This window comes from Solanum dulcamara, chromosome 10, assembly GCF_947179165.1.
Source record: "Solanum dulcamara chromosome 10, daSolDulc1.2, whole genome shotgun sequence".
Lineage (NCBI taxonomy): Eukaryota > Viridiplantae > Streptophyta > Magnoliopsida > Solanales > Solanaceae > Solanum > Solanum dulcamara.
The window spans coordinates 72,367,153-72,381,764 of record NC_077246.1 but is presented as its reverse complement, the minus strand read 5'-3'; the positions used below and the strand labels follow the sequence as shown (position 1 = coordinate 72,381,764).

General features: G+C 34.4%; 2 protein-coding genes across 6 annotated transcripts; one reads left to right on the top strand and one right to left on the bottom strand.

Annotated features, from left to right (window-relative positions):
• Window positions 1–361: 361 nt before the first annotated feature.
• Window positions 362–4,759, top strand: LOC129870459 (heterogeneous nuclear ribonucleoprotein 1-like). 5 transcript variants are annotated; one of them, XM_055945264.1, is made up of 5 exons: window positions 364–606; window positions 1,312–1,425; window positions 1,579–1,801; window positions 2,681–3,863; window positions 4,369–4,759. In XM_055945264.1, the coding sequence occupies exons 3-5, from the start codon at window positions 1,586–1,588 to the stop codon at window positions 4,380–4,382; spliced, it is 1,413 nt and encodes a 470-aa protein (XP_055801239.1). In that variant the 5' UTR covers window positions 364–606; window positions 1,312–1,425; window positions 1,579–1,585; the 3' UTR covers window positions 4,383–4,759. The 5 variants fall into 5 exon arrangements, with proteins under 5 accessions (XP_055801236.1, XP_055801239.1, XP_055801237.1 ...); XM_055945262.1 differs by having other exon boundaries at window positions 1,290–1,425; XM_055945265.1 differs by having other exon boundaries at window positions 1,290–1,425; window positions 1,551–1,801.
• Window positions 4,760–7,665: 2,906 nt separating this feature from the next.
• Window positions 7,666–10,604, bottom strand: LOC129871356 (U-box domain-containing protein 4-like). Its single transcript, XM_055946255.1, has 2 exons — window positions 9,115–10,604; window positions 7,666–8,198 (listed from the first exon to the last, which is right to left on the bottom strand). The coding sequence occupies exons 1-2, from the start codon at window positions 10,378–10,380 to the stop codon at window positions 8,136–8,138; spliced, it is 1,329 nt and encodes a 442-aa protein (XP_055802230.1). The 5' UTR covers window positions 10,381–10,604; the 3' UTR covers window positions 7,666–8,135.
• Between the last annotated feature and the right edge of the window lie 4,008 nt (window positions 10,605–14,612).

The following is a 14,612-nucleotide window of genomic DNA, read 5'->3' as shown; positions in this document are numbered from 1 at the left end:
AATATATAAATAATGATAATTCAAAAAAATAGAAATAATATATAATTAGAACGTGAAATCTGTGAAAAATAATAATTCACATATATTTTTAACGGTAAACTGAAGTATTAATTTGTTCAAACTTCAAAGTATGGTATAAAATAAAATCAAAAGTCGCCATCTTCCACCCTCTTACCAGCTTCTACATTTTCCCACCAAGAGGATAGCCAAAGAGGCTGTATCATTCACACTATAATACTAAATACACACACACACACACACACACACATATATATATATATATATATATATATATTTACTTGTTAGTTATTTGCAAATTGTGTGTATATATATATATACTATATAATATAAATTTGAGCCATTTCAGATTGTGAATCAGTTCTTTTTTTTTATACCACACTCTTTTTTTCTCTTACCTTCATCTTTCTCCATTGATAAAAACTCCAACAATTTGAGATAAAAACTGAAAAATCTTAGGAAGAAGCAAAAAAATAATAGAGAGGAAAAAGAAAAAGAGGGCATTTTAGCCCTCTGCCTTTTGCTTTATGCCTCTCTAGCAGATCTTGAATTTCAATCTTGTTTTTCATCTGGGCCTTTATCTTTTTGGTAAATTTGACCTCTTAAGTTCTTACATACTGATATTTTTTTTGGATGTTTCATGTTAAAGATTCAATCTTTATGGTTTAATAAGAATTCTGGTTTGTGGGTCTGTCTCTTTTTTCATAGTTTTTGGATGTTTCATGTTAAAGTTTCAATCTTTATGGTTTATTCAGATTTCTGGTTTGTGGGTTTGTGTCTATTTTCATAGTTTTTGGATGTTTGATGATAAAGTTTCAACCTTTATGGTTTATTCCGAATTCTGGTTTATGGGTCTGTCTGTTTTCATAGTTTTTGGATGTTTGATGATAAAGTTTCAACCTTTATGGTTTATTCAGAATTCTGGTTTGTGGGTCTTTGCCTGTTTTCATAGTTTTTGAATATTTCAAGTCAAAGTTTCAATCTTTATGACTTTTTCAAAAATTCTGGTTTGTTGGGTTTGTTGAATTTGGATTTGTTGAAGGTTATAGATCTCTATTTGAATTGTAGATGATACATTCTTTGATTGAGTATTGCAATCTCCAAGTTCTTTGTAGTTTCTTTTGTTTGAGATGCTATTGTCTTTACTTGTAGTTGTATGATTTAGGTATCGCGTAGTTTCTTTTCTCCGATGTGTATTAATATCTGTTGCTACATTTGCTTTGTACATTGCTATTTTGTTGTCTCTTTTCTTTCTTACTTTCCTTGCATAGGTGACATTTCTTTTGAACCAAGGGACTATCGGAAACAACATCTCTACCCCACAAAGGTCTCTCTACCCCACAAAGGTAGAGGTAAGGTCGGCATACATCCTAGCCTCTCCAAACCCCACTTGTCGGATTACACTTGGTATGTTGTTGTTTTGATCCTATCTCAAGCCTTTTGCTTTGATCAAGTGAATGATTTGAATTATAGTTGGAAGATTGTCTTGTGCTGGCTCAATCAATCACAATTTTGTTTAGTTTCATTTTCAGATCAATGATTTCGTAATGTTATCTGCAGAGAGGAAATGGAGAGTGGCAAAGTATTTGTTGGAGGGATTTCTTGGGACACAAATGATGATAGGCTTAGAGAATATTTTCAAGCTTTTGGTGATGTAGTTGAAGCTGTGATCATGAAAGATCGAATCACTGGCCGTGCTCGTGGTTTCGGTTTTGTTGTCTTTGCAGACCCTTCCATTGCTGAAAATGTTGTTAAAGAAAAACACATTATTGATGGTAGAACTGTAAGTAACCTCAGTAATTCTTAGACTAATTAATTTTTGGATTACTTCCTATATGGTGTTCTTTTGGCATTTTCATTGAAATGTTATGTCAAAATTTTGAGCAAATCCGCATGTTCTGACTATGAAGCATATCGAAGGTTAATTGTGTTCGTTTGGCATATTTATTGAAATGTTATGTCAATTCTTTAAGCAAATCCACATGCTCTAACTAGGAAACATATCGAATGCTAATCATGTCCGTATTTTCTTCAAATTCTCCCTCTGAGGTGCTTATCAGTGAGAATGCTAGTTGTTGTTTTCTTGAAGAGCTGTAATTGCTTAAGATTACAATAGGATTCATTGGAAATGCACTTTCGTGAGATTTACACAGTTCCATGTGTTGGCATTATGTAAAATATTGGCATATTGCATCACTTCACCAAGGAAATTGATTCAATCTGATGAGTGTTAGTATTACTTAAGTGAATCCGTTTGGAGCTACATAATATGGAGGTAATGCAAGTGTCGAGTTATAGCACCATTGGTCAACTATCTTTGAATGATCTATATATAAAAGATCGAATGTTGGAGAGCTATCATGTTGCATGAGATGAACGGATGTAGTAATTAGTACTTGGAAATGTGGATCGAAAACCTTACTCAATTAATCAGAATTAGCTCTGCCAATTTAGGCTATTTATCATAAAATTATCTTTGAATGGTAAAGACTTTGTTACCACTAAACCAGAAAACTGTACGTCCGTAGCAAGGTAAGGAAACATAAATAGTTTAGTAATTGTATTCTCAGCAATGTGTGTTCTTTTAAAAGTCAGATATAATGTGAAGTCTTATGATAAGAAACGAATGTATACTTTGTTGATTATTCCCTTTCAAAAACAGGTAGAGGCAAAAAAAGCTGTTCCGAGGGACGATCAGCATGTTAATAGAACCAACGGAAGCATACAGGGTTCTCCATGTCCTGCCCGCACCAGAAAGATTTTTGTTGGAGGTTTGGCATCCTCAGTCACCGAGAGTGACTTCAAGAAGTACTTTGACCAATTCGGGACAGTCACAGATGTCGTGGTGATGTATGATCACAACACACAAAGGCCTAGAGGTTTTGGATTCATCACGTATGAATCAGAGGAGGCAGTTGATAAAGTACTATACAAAACATTTCATGAACTTAATGGTAAAAGGGTCGAGGTCAAGCGTGCTGTTCCAAAAGAGTTATCGCCTGGGCCAACCCAAAGCCAAATAGTAGGTAGATATAACCATGGTATGAACAGGGTAAATAATTTCCTTAATGTATATGCTCAAGGTTACAGTCCGAGCTCGATGGGAAGCTATGGAGTTGGAATGGAAGGTAGATATAGTCCAATTCCTGTTGGTCACAATGGATATTCTTTGTTTGGTCCAGCTGACTACAACATGGGAACAGAAATAGACTCCAGATTGAACTCAAGCTATGGGGGAAGTGGAAAATTCAGTTCCATTCTTGGTTATGGACGTAACTTAAATTCCTTTCATAATGAGAATTCAAACAAATACAATGTCCCCATCGGGCATGCCCCTGGAAGAGTTGGAAATGGTCCTGTGTTGAATTCAACAGGTCAGAACAAGTGGGAGAATGAGAGTCTTTTTTATGGTACAGATTATGCAAACACTAGCACGTTTGTTGGTTCGGGAAGCGGGAATGCAGGACTATCTGGTGTTTTTGGAGGTCTTGGAACAACATGGGGTACCTCTTCAATTTCTGGCCAAGGTGGACGTAATGGTTTTTTTGGCGATGAAAACATCACTCTCAGCGTTGGAGAGAACGGATTTCCCCATGGGGCAGGGTATGGACAAAATGCAAGAACCAATGCTGATGCTAAATCATCATATACTCCAACACAAGGTGTTCATGCAAACACTTTTGGGGATTTTAATGGGATGGTAGGCAGTTCGATTTTTGAGGACTTTACTTGGGGTGCATCATCTCCGGAGCTAGACAGCCCCGAAGCTCTTAGTTATGGACTCGGGAGTGCTGACTCCCTCAGCTACGTGGGTGGTTATAGTGTTGCAAATAGATCAACTAGAGGTAGAAGTAATTTCCCTATTCTACTTTTCGGTCTTTCTATTTTATAGTTTTTGATATATTTTTAATGAACAAGAACTGATTAAATGGTACGTACAAAATGGAACGGAAAACAAAATGAGGGGTGAGGGGGTAGAATTTAGCCGGAAACCAAATGATATTTTTGCTGATTTTGCATAGAATATTGCTTTCGTTTCTAGGATTAACTTGGCTTTCATAACCCCATCATAAGCACTAACATGCTTGGTGTTGTACACTATGTTGCTCGGATCCTCCAAAATTTCCACCACACCATATCATATCCTCCAAATATGAATAACTTTTGGAGGATCCGACACACACCCATCTACATTTTTGAAGGATCCAAGCAAACGTAAGTTGTACTAGATACTAAAAACGTAAATTTAGCTAAAGCATAGACCATGATGTTTCATGTCCTGCATTTACTATGAATTTGCCTTGTTGGTGCCCTTCTTACGTTACTTAAATTCTCTTGTTTTTTCTTCAGGTATTGCTGCCTAGGAATATTAACGTATGGAAGTTTGGATATCGAACATATTATGTAGGTGGAAACTATAGCATGATCAAAGTCAGAGATTGTGGATTAAAGCATTCCTTTTGGGGAAATACGTCAGGCTAAAGGTACATTCACTTAGAGCTAATTCAATACCTATTATAGAACTTATTGTCAACGATTGTTTACAACGAAAAGGGACTTCCTTGTAACATTTGAACATAGCGTTTCTTTGCTATAGGCCTTCATTTTCTTACTTCTTTTCTACATTTGGCATTTGATTGAGATGTAAAGTTGGATAACGAAATATACTTACGATGATTGTACCAATGCATATCGAGTGATACCACGAGACTTAAAGAAAAAGTTCATTTTCTTGTTGGGATTCTTTTCTTCGTTCCTACGTTCTCTTCTAAAGTGTCCAACAACCTTTCTGGCTGTTGTTGAGTTGTTATCTTCCTCTTTCTGGCTATGTTGCTTGCAAATTCGATAAACTTTTCAGTTTCTTGGTGAACTTTTAGACGAATGATGTTAACGAACATGTTCAAATTCTTTTACACTGTTGTGCTAACAATATTCTGTTACCGGGATCATTGTTTCATGATGTTCAGTGAGGATTCATATAGTTGATCTCAATTTGTTTGAGGCAAATGTTTCTATTCCCGTAGTTAAGGAGCAAATCTGGGCCAGTCTACTAACAGATGAAAAATATGTTCTATTTCCCAAATTTGAGACAATTTTTGGCCCCTTTGCCCTATTTTCTTTTGTTTATACAAATTTAGATTGATTATAAAATTTTGTCCCTTTTCCCTATCAACACTTTCAAAATGAGAAGCATGGTTGGGATGGTCCATCAAGAAAAGGTAAGGGGTCCAAATCAAATTTGGTTACAATTAAGGGGGAATCTATGAGTGCTTGACATATATTTGGCTTATTATCTATCAAAATTTAAAAGAAAAAAGAAACTAAATATAAAAGAAATTTTAACATATTGTGCTTATCTTGAAAAGCTCACTAAGCATTAAGTCTATCGTACGAAGTTTTTCCTTGCATTCTACAGAAAAATATTTTCACCACATGAACTTGTAATCTCATGATCACATGGGGATAATTTTACTGTTACATCGAGGTTGAATAGACAAAAAATAGCTCCAAAGATATGAAATATGTCTCCTATTACTGATTTTGTGTTAGGATTAAGGATGTATTCAATATGGAGGAAATAATTTTTAAAAAAACTGAGAAAAATGACGTTCCTAGTAAAAGTATGAAAAATAAGTTTCAGTAGAGGCATTCTGCATTGATTGTGTGTCCTCTCCATTCTTCAACACACCTTATCTTCACTTCCATGCTTGCAACCCCCACCTCCACCAATAGAATTCATGGAATCAAGAAATAACATGTATATATTTATATGGATAGGTCATATCAACTGTCCATATTTTTCTCTACGATTGGTAGAAAACTGAAATAGAAAGTGAAATTGGCCTATCCAAACAGAAAGACAAATGATACAACTTCTTGTGACAACTAATGCTCTCTTTATCTGTTTCTTTGTGTCAAATGTACTTACAGAAACAACACTTGCATGTTATAACAAACAAGGTATTTCTTCCGTCTCAATTTATGTGAAAGTATTTGACTAAAAACAAAATTTAAGATTGAAACAAAGACTTTTAAAATTTGTGGTTTAATAAGCCATAAATATCTGTATGGGGATTGGGGTAAAATAACTTTTTAGTTAAAATATAAAAAAATGTTTTGTTTTGGACTGAGACCGACTAAAAAACAGAAAGAATGTCACATAAATTAGAATGGAATACGAGGGTAATTTGTTGTATGGTAAGAATGTCACAAATTAAAATGGAACACGAGGGTAATTTGTTGTATGGTTGGTAACTACAAATATTATCATAAATTGACATGCACCATGCACTCAAGGTTATGACATGATAGGAGGAGAACCATGATAGGTTCAAATTTTAGCGAAGGTAAGATACATTAGACGATTTTTTCCTATTTGTCTAAACATGGGTTGCAAGATTACATGACACTTGTACTGATGAGAGACTATAGGTATCCAGAGAAATAATCAACGCCATCACAAGTTGGCTTGGACATCGCCACCATTTAAAAAATAAAAAGAGCCCACACTGTTTGCACCATTTTGTATAGGTCATTGGCTACAAAGCTGGTCCTGGTAGGACCAACCCCACAGCAACTTCTATACCCTTTACAACAAGGAGTAATAATTCAAAAGGACCCACCCCCACCCCTCCTCCCATGCCTTTGAGCAAATGCAGTGCTCATTTTGGTCCATATGAAAGTGGAGAGAACAATTAAATATCAACTGTCACAACCCTTTCTATTTGTACTACTATTGAATGATTAATGACTCAGAGAGCTTTATCAAATATATCATATGCCTCATTTTGAGAGTTGTGATTCTGGCATTATAGGTACTAGTATTCCAAAGGGTCACATGGCATGGTACATAAACAAAAAACTATTTCACTATCACCTGAATTTAAATTTAGGGAGCCAAATAGAATTAAGTGTTGGATTATAAAAAAAAAAATGTATAACACGGGACACACGCCCGATGAAATGGTCTAGTGGTCAATGAAGTGAGAGAATAACCATGAGTTCTCGGACTCCGGAGGCAAAAAATATTAGGTGCTTCCTTAGAGGTATGAGATACCTATGCTGGTGAGAGATAGCACATACTCCCGTCAATGAAGTGGGAGGAGAACCATGAATTTTCAGGTTCAAATTTGGCAGATGTCAATGAAGTGGGAGAAGAACCATGAGATCTCAAGTTCAAATCCGAATGCCAAGTGATTTCTTCCCACTTGCCTAAACTTTGGGAGATAGAGTTATCAACAGGTATTCGGTTGAATAGTCGCACAAGCTAGTTGGTATACCATTGTAAAATAAAAAGGGTTGGAGGACCACATGGTGTGGCTAACCAACTCATTTAAGCATATCTTGAACACATCTCAATTGACTAAATCTTAAGCAAACGCTGCCAGCTAAAAAGTCACAATGCATTAAGATATAGACAAAAATGAGCATAGATAATTACAAATAAAAATTAGGAACAATGATGCTAATAAGGAGAGGTGGGGCTGCTGCACCCTCTATATTCACACCAAGGGGGAAAGATAGAAATTTGATACTCTTCTTCTAGTTGTATAGATGGAGACACAAATTTAATAGCTGTAAAAGAATACCAACAACCCAACCTTGGAGAAAGCATTTAAGCTACCAATGTAATCTTGTTCAAGAACCAAAAAATCAAAAAAAATATCTCATTACTGGCCAAATATGTTTACAGTCATAAAATCAAGAAACTACCAATGTAATCTTGTTCAAGAACCAAAAAAGACTCAAGCATACTGAAATAGTAGCTTTTTTACACACTAAAGAATCAGAAAATTAGTGACCCTTTCAGAAGAATTTGGACCACCCAAACAAAACTAAGGGATCATTATCAAATTCCTACCAAACAACCTCATAGATAATAATTCAAAAGGGACATGAGAACCCTTCCCACCACCCCTTGCAACTCCTATGTAATACCTAGTAAAAGATTTACCTATATAGGTCAGTTTCCTTAAACTAACTTCATATTTATTTTCTTGATTACCTTGACATATGTCATGAACTTCTAAATTTATAAACCACTCTGTACAAACTCTTCAAATCACATCCTATAAACAGAAAATACTCAAATGTAGAAGACCATCTAAGCTACCTCTCTAAGGAGTTGAAGTAGAAGCTTCTTGTCTTGGTTCCCTCAAGTATGCCAATAATGTTTCTGCCTGCCAAAAACAACCAAGCTTCATTAAGATCAAATCATTCCATAAAAAGACGACTATCTGAAAACTACATCTTCCATTTCATGGACCAAAAATACAAACGCAAGATCATGCATCACAATAACTGAAAGGCGAAAGCAACACTGTTACCACTTACCAGCACTCAGTGTCTAATATCATAACAAGCACCGAGTTTCAAAATATGACACTAACAAATTCAAGTAAACACATTATTCATTAAAGGCACATGGCAACTATAAGGGTCCATATCCATAATTCCTTGGATTTTTTTTCCCCATCTTTTCCATGTTCATCTACCATTTAATAGCCAAAAATAGGAACACTCCATGTGACTATCGTTAAATTAAAAGTGAAAACCTTGACATATTTCACTACTAAGTACTAACGTTCAAAACTTAAATTTGAAGTTCGACCCTAATATTTGTTATAAGTTGGTACCACTATTCAAATAAACTGCTATTTTTCTCATCCCAAAAGCAGACATGAATCAATCAATCAACTAAGCATCAATCTCAATTAGTAGGATTTGGCTGTAATATTCCTTTGAATCCGTTAAACTCCATTCATGTCTATCTAACAATTATACCCAAATAAAATGGTCTTTCAGAATCTCTACCTCTATAAGGTAGGGGTAAGTCTACGTACATTCTACCCTTCCAAAAGACCCTACTTTTGGGATTTCACTGGGTATCTTGTTGTAAATGGCGATATAATGGCATATAAAGGATAAAAAGTCAATCTTTATGGTAAGCAATAAACAAAGTAATTGATCAAGATTTCTTCTTCATGGTAAACAATAAGCACAAGTAAACAATCAAGATTTCCTCTTTATGGTAAACCATAAGCACAAGTAATTGATCAAGATTTTGTTGTTGTTGGTATCAAACAAGAAACTAACCTTGTGCTTAGCTTTGGCAGTTCCAGTCTGCGACAAGGCGACAAGAGGAGGAATTCCTCCTTCCCTAACAAGAAGTCCTCTATTCCTTACACTATCAACACATAGCTGCAAAAGAGTCATCACTGCAAATTCCTTCCCTTTATCAGATCCATCTTCAATAACTTCCACAAGTGCAGCAATTCCTCCTTCCTCAACTATACTTTCTTGCCCCATTTCGGTCCCCGTTAAGCTACTTAACACCACCATAGCCTTCTCAGCTAACCCTGTTCCCTCCTCACACACTAACCCCACCAAAGGTTTCACAGCACCAGCACTCACCGCCCGTTCTTTATTCAATCTCACCGTGCATAGCTTATACAACGTCGTTAACGCATCCTTCTTCCCCCGATTCGTTCCATTTATTAACAGCACAACTAATGGGGCAATAGCACCACAAGCACCGATGGATAATTTATTCTCATCTATCAAAGCTAAGCTTAGCAACCCACAAGCTGCATTCTGTTTCGACGTTTCAGTGCCCGTTTTCAACACGTAAATCAAAGATTTTATCGCCCCGGAATTCGTAAGTAAGGTTTTATTGGGTTCATGAAGTGAGAGATTGAGAAGAGCTGTTACAGCGTGTTCTTGAGTCCATGGATCAGAGCACCGGAGAAGCGGTAACAATGCCGGAATAGCACCTGACTCTCCGATTAAAGCACGATTATCAGCTCGATTTTTAGCTAAGAACCTTAATTTCTCCGCCGCCGATCTTTTCACAGCCACCGACGGTGAATGTAAACTGTCGACGCAGAGTTTCACCGTCGGTTGAAGATCCTCCGGCTCAATGCTTTCTATTATCTCCGTCGAAAACAGTACCGGTTCCGGGTCGGGTTCAGTACCGGAGCTTCGATTCGGATCCGAATTGGGGATGTAAGCTAAACGTTCCAACTCGCCGGAAATATCACTGCTACTCGCCGATAAATCACTGAAAGTTTGCGATAATTCCAGAAATTCCACATCGGAAGTAGAAGATTTATCAACCGTCGGCTTCTTCGCTAGCTCGGAAAGGCGAAAATCAACGACGGAATCTGTAAGGTTCTCGTAAACCGGACCAGAGTTTTCGCAGTCGGGTTGGTACAGATTGGACCGGATAGTGCGCATGGACCGGCCAATTGAACGGTGGTGAACTTTACCGAAGGACGGCGGTGGAGTATAGTAATAATGCCTTGTTTGGGAGTAATGGGTAGTAGAAGAAACATGAGAATGAGAATTTTCTAGCGAAACCATATTTGGGAACTTTCACAAACAGAGCAAAAACCAGAGTTTCAATTATTCGAATGTGAGTTCAGAATTCTCAGATTTGGCGAAAAGGGTGGCTTTTTCCCCCCAATGATTTCAAGAAATTTTCATGGCGTAATTGCTTGAATGAGTGATGAAAATGGTGGATTTATAGATAGTGGAAGAAATGAAAATGAGTGGATTCGTCCATTTGGTGGCTCTGTGCTATACGGCGGTTTCGTTCCATTCCATTATTTGATTTTATTTATTTATATCAATTTATTAATTTTTTATTTTTAAATATATTAAATTAATAAGATATTTTTATTAATTTTTAATTTATCGATTATTAATTCTTAACGATTTGATTTTCGATTTAATTAATAAAAAAATTCATAAAATAAATATACGACTTATTCAATAATTTAACGTGACATGCTAATATTGTAATTTTATATAATATTACTAATGGATAAAGTAATAAATTACTATCATCTTAATAAATTATCAATTTACCCAAACCCAAAATCAAAACTGAACCGATAATTTGATTTCAATACTTCTTAAATATTAGATATAAAGATGTATTTCATTCATGTTATAAAATTAGGAGTGTATTTAAGTTTAATTAATCAAATAATAAAATATTTTTAAAATTATCAATAATTCAAAAATAAAATTAATAATTTACTTTAAATTTAAAAATATTTTCAATACTTTGCTTTTTCTTTAATAAAGGTCATAGTAGTAACCAATATTTGTTTAACTTATCAAATTAGCAAGTGTCACTGTCTTACCGTCATAATTTATTATTTTCAATTTTTCTCAAGCATATAATTCTATTAAATTTTCAGATAAAGAAAATACTAATTTTGTTGGATATTTCATTCGATATTATGTACTCATATTGAAATTCACTTAAATTTAGAATTGTGTCAAAAAAATACAATAATAAAAGTTAATGACAAAGTTATAACTTTCGAGATAATATCAGACTTGAGAAATAGTCTACTTCAAATCTGCTGAAAAAACTATATTTTGCAGGTGAGCATCGCTATATATCATGTCAAGACGGAATTTCAATTTATTTTTAAAGAGGATCAAAAAGATTTGATAAAAATCGAACATACATTCGAGAGAAAGAATGTTTAATTTAACTTGGTTATGCAATTGATTATTATTTAAGTTTTATTTGGGTGATTTTCATGTTTGAGAATGGTTAATTTGATCTTGATAACATAAACTTGTTCGTAAGAAGTTTTAAGTGTTCAAGAAGACGGTGATATCATTGCTGGAATATTAATCATGTTCCTCAAAGTTCAAGATAAATGTAAACCATTTTGTATAGTTTAAATGTTACATACTTAGTCAATAACAAGAAATTGAATTAAAGCCCATTTTGCCTACAACCTTAAACCACCCTAAAAAAAATAACGTTGTTTAGAAACAATGACCCTAATATTTCTATGGATTGTACTAAATTAATGCAACACGGTTGAATTTATTACAACTTAAACCATAATTTTCTATTGCTAATTAAAAGGATCATGTTTATTCTTGTTTTAGTACAATGCAAGTACATGAAAAATACCAAAACGTTAGATTAGACCACGACCAAACAATATTAATTATATCACACACTATTTGTAATCACATGATATTTGACATGTCATACTCATTAATTTTGTCGTTGACAAATTTGAGGAAGATTGATTGAGGGGTGTGATCGGTAGTGAAGAAAATATTTTTTAGGAAAATAAATATGTTTTCGAGTTTTGATTCCGTCGTGATTTCTAATTTTTGATATTTTAAAACGCTAAATCATAATTTTTGGAATTTTTTGTGTGTATCAGCACATAAATTTTTTGAAAAATTATCGTCGAGTTTGACTTAAAATTTGAAGGGTCCATCCCAAACGAGCCTGGGCTTTGCCGTGACTATCATAACTTTTATTTTTTATGTTTCGAGGTCCTGAAATTCAAAATTAGGATTAGTAAGGCTTTTAGTGTGTATAAGCACATGTATTTTTTTGAGAATTTGTCATCAGACTCTTTTTGCCGTGAAATCTGAAGGGTACATCACAGAAGACCTGGGCTTCACCATGATTGGCGATCTTTTATCTTTTTAGAGTTCTAAAACATGAATTTATGATTATCGAAGATTTCATTGTGTATTACTATATGTAATTTTTGAGAAATTATTGTTGGGTTTTGTTCTTCTTAAAATTCGGAGGACCGTCCTAAACCGCTTGGGTTTTGTCATGACTAACGTCACTTTTACTTCTTTTTTTCAGTTTTGAATCCTAAATTGTCAAATCACGATTATTTGAGCTTTCGGTGTATATTAACATATTAATTTTTCTTTGATAAATTGTCACCAAACTCCATTGGCCCTAAAAATTCGAAGGATCTTTCCCAAACGACATATAATTTGCGCCATACTTTTGTGGGTAGTTTATGAGGGGTTGGTAACTCGATTAAGCCTCATAATACAAAAGTGTATGTATCATTCGAGATGACTATTCAAATAATGAAGAATATATTCATGTCATCTGTTTTTTACCTAAAAATACTCAATTCATTCTAATTTATATGATAATTCAAATTTCGAAAGTCAAACACAAAAATATTCGCAAAAACGCATGAATTAGTCGTGTTATTTTCTCCATAGTATTATCTAGTTTTAATCGGTAGTTGGTGAGATTTACTTCTTCTTAATTCAAATCAAAAATTATTTCTAATAGAAAAAGGTTCACTTTTTCATCTTTAAAATTATTAAATATTAGTAGTAGGGTTACTACTTTTGAATTTTTTTTGTTTTGATTCTCCGACAATCTTGAACCCAAATTAGACCTATTTATTTAATTAATTCACTCCAAAATAATATTTCTACTTATACTATATTGTTGTAAAACTGCCAAAATAAATTAGACCTATTTATTTAATTAATTCACTCCAAAATAATATTTCTACTTATACTATATTGTTGTAAAACTGGATGTCCACTTTGTGGACATTCCTTTCTTCTTTGCTTTTTCTTTTTTTTCTCCTCATTTTTTTCCATCAACTTTTGTCGTCCAAGTTGATTCCTCAACTTGTATCTTGATGCGTTCTCAAATTTGTAATGGCTATTTCTATACAATTAAAGTATAAGAACAGAGAATTCTCTCATATTTTCCTTTATTTTTTTCTCTTACTCTCTCCTTATTTTACTAAGTTAGTTTATTTTATAACACGTTATCAGCATGAGCCTCCATCACTTTGAGCTATTTTAAGAAGGTAACAAAAGGGTAAGAATTTTATTTTCTTAAAATGTCTAATATCTCTAAACATGAATTTGTTGCTCTTGATATATCTGGAAAAGGCTACTCATCATAGGCACTAGATGCCAAAATACACTTAGAATCAATGGATCTGGCAGACACCATCAAATATGACAATACGGCATCTAGTCAAGACCGTGCCAAAGCCATGATATTTCTCTGCCACCATCTTGACGAGGGTTAAAATTATAGTACCTCACATTAAAAGACCCCCTTAAATTGTGAAAGAATCTAAAAGAAAGATATGACCACCTGAAATTGGTCATCCTTCCACAGACACGTCATGATTGATAAATTTGAGATTAATAAATTTTAAAAATATAACTGAATATAATTATGTCTTGTTTAGAATTATAGCTCAGTTGAATTTATGAGGAGAAGAAATGACTGAGCAAGACAAACTTAAAAAAACATACTCCATATTTTCACCAGTGAATATGCATGCTCCTGCAGCAGCAATATCGCGAAAAGGGTTTTAAGAAATATTCTGAATTACTTTCTCACCTTCTTATTGCTGAACGTCACAACGAACTGTTAATGAAAAATCATGATAGTAGGCTTGTTGGTTCTTTGCCACTCCCTGAAGTGAATCAAACAAACTATAACCAACGAGAAAAACGTCATGGCCCCAGTCATAATCGTGGTAGAAGGAGAAATTATAATCATGATGCTCGGCTGACACCAAGAAATGATCAGCAGTATAAAAAGAAGAGTGAAAAGCCAGAAGTTATACCAAAGAAAAATTCAGAAAGTATATGTCATAGAGGTGGAGGTATGGGGCACTGGTCATGGACCTGCTGGTCATGGACCTGCCGGTCATCAAAATATCTGGTTCAACTATATCAGGCATCCTTGAAGAGGGCAGAAAATAATCCAGAGACATACTTTATCTCTGAAGATAATATTAAGCCTATGCATT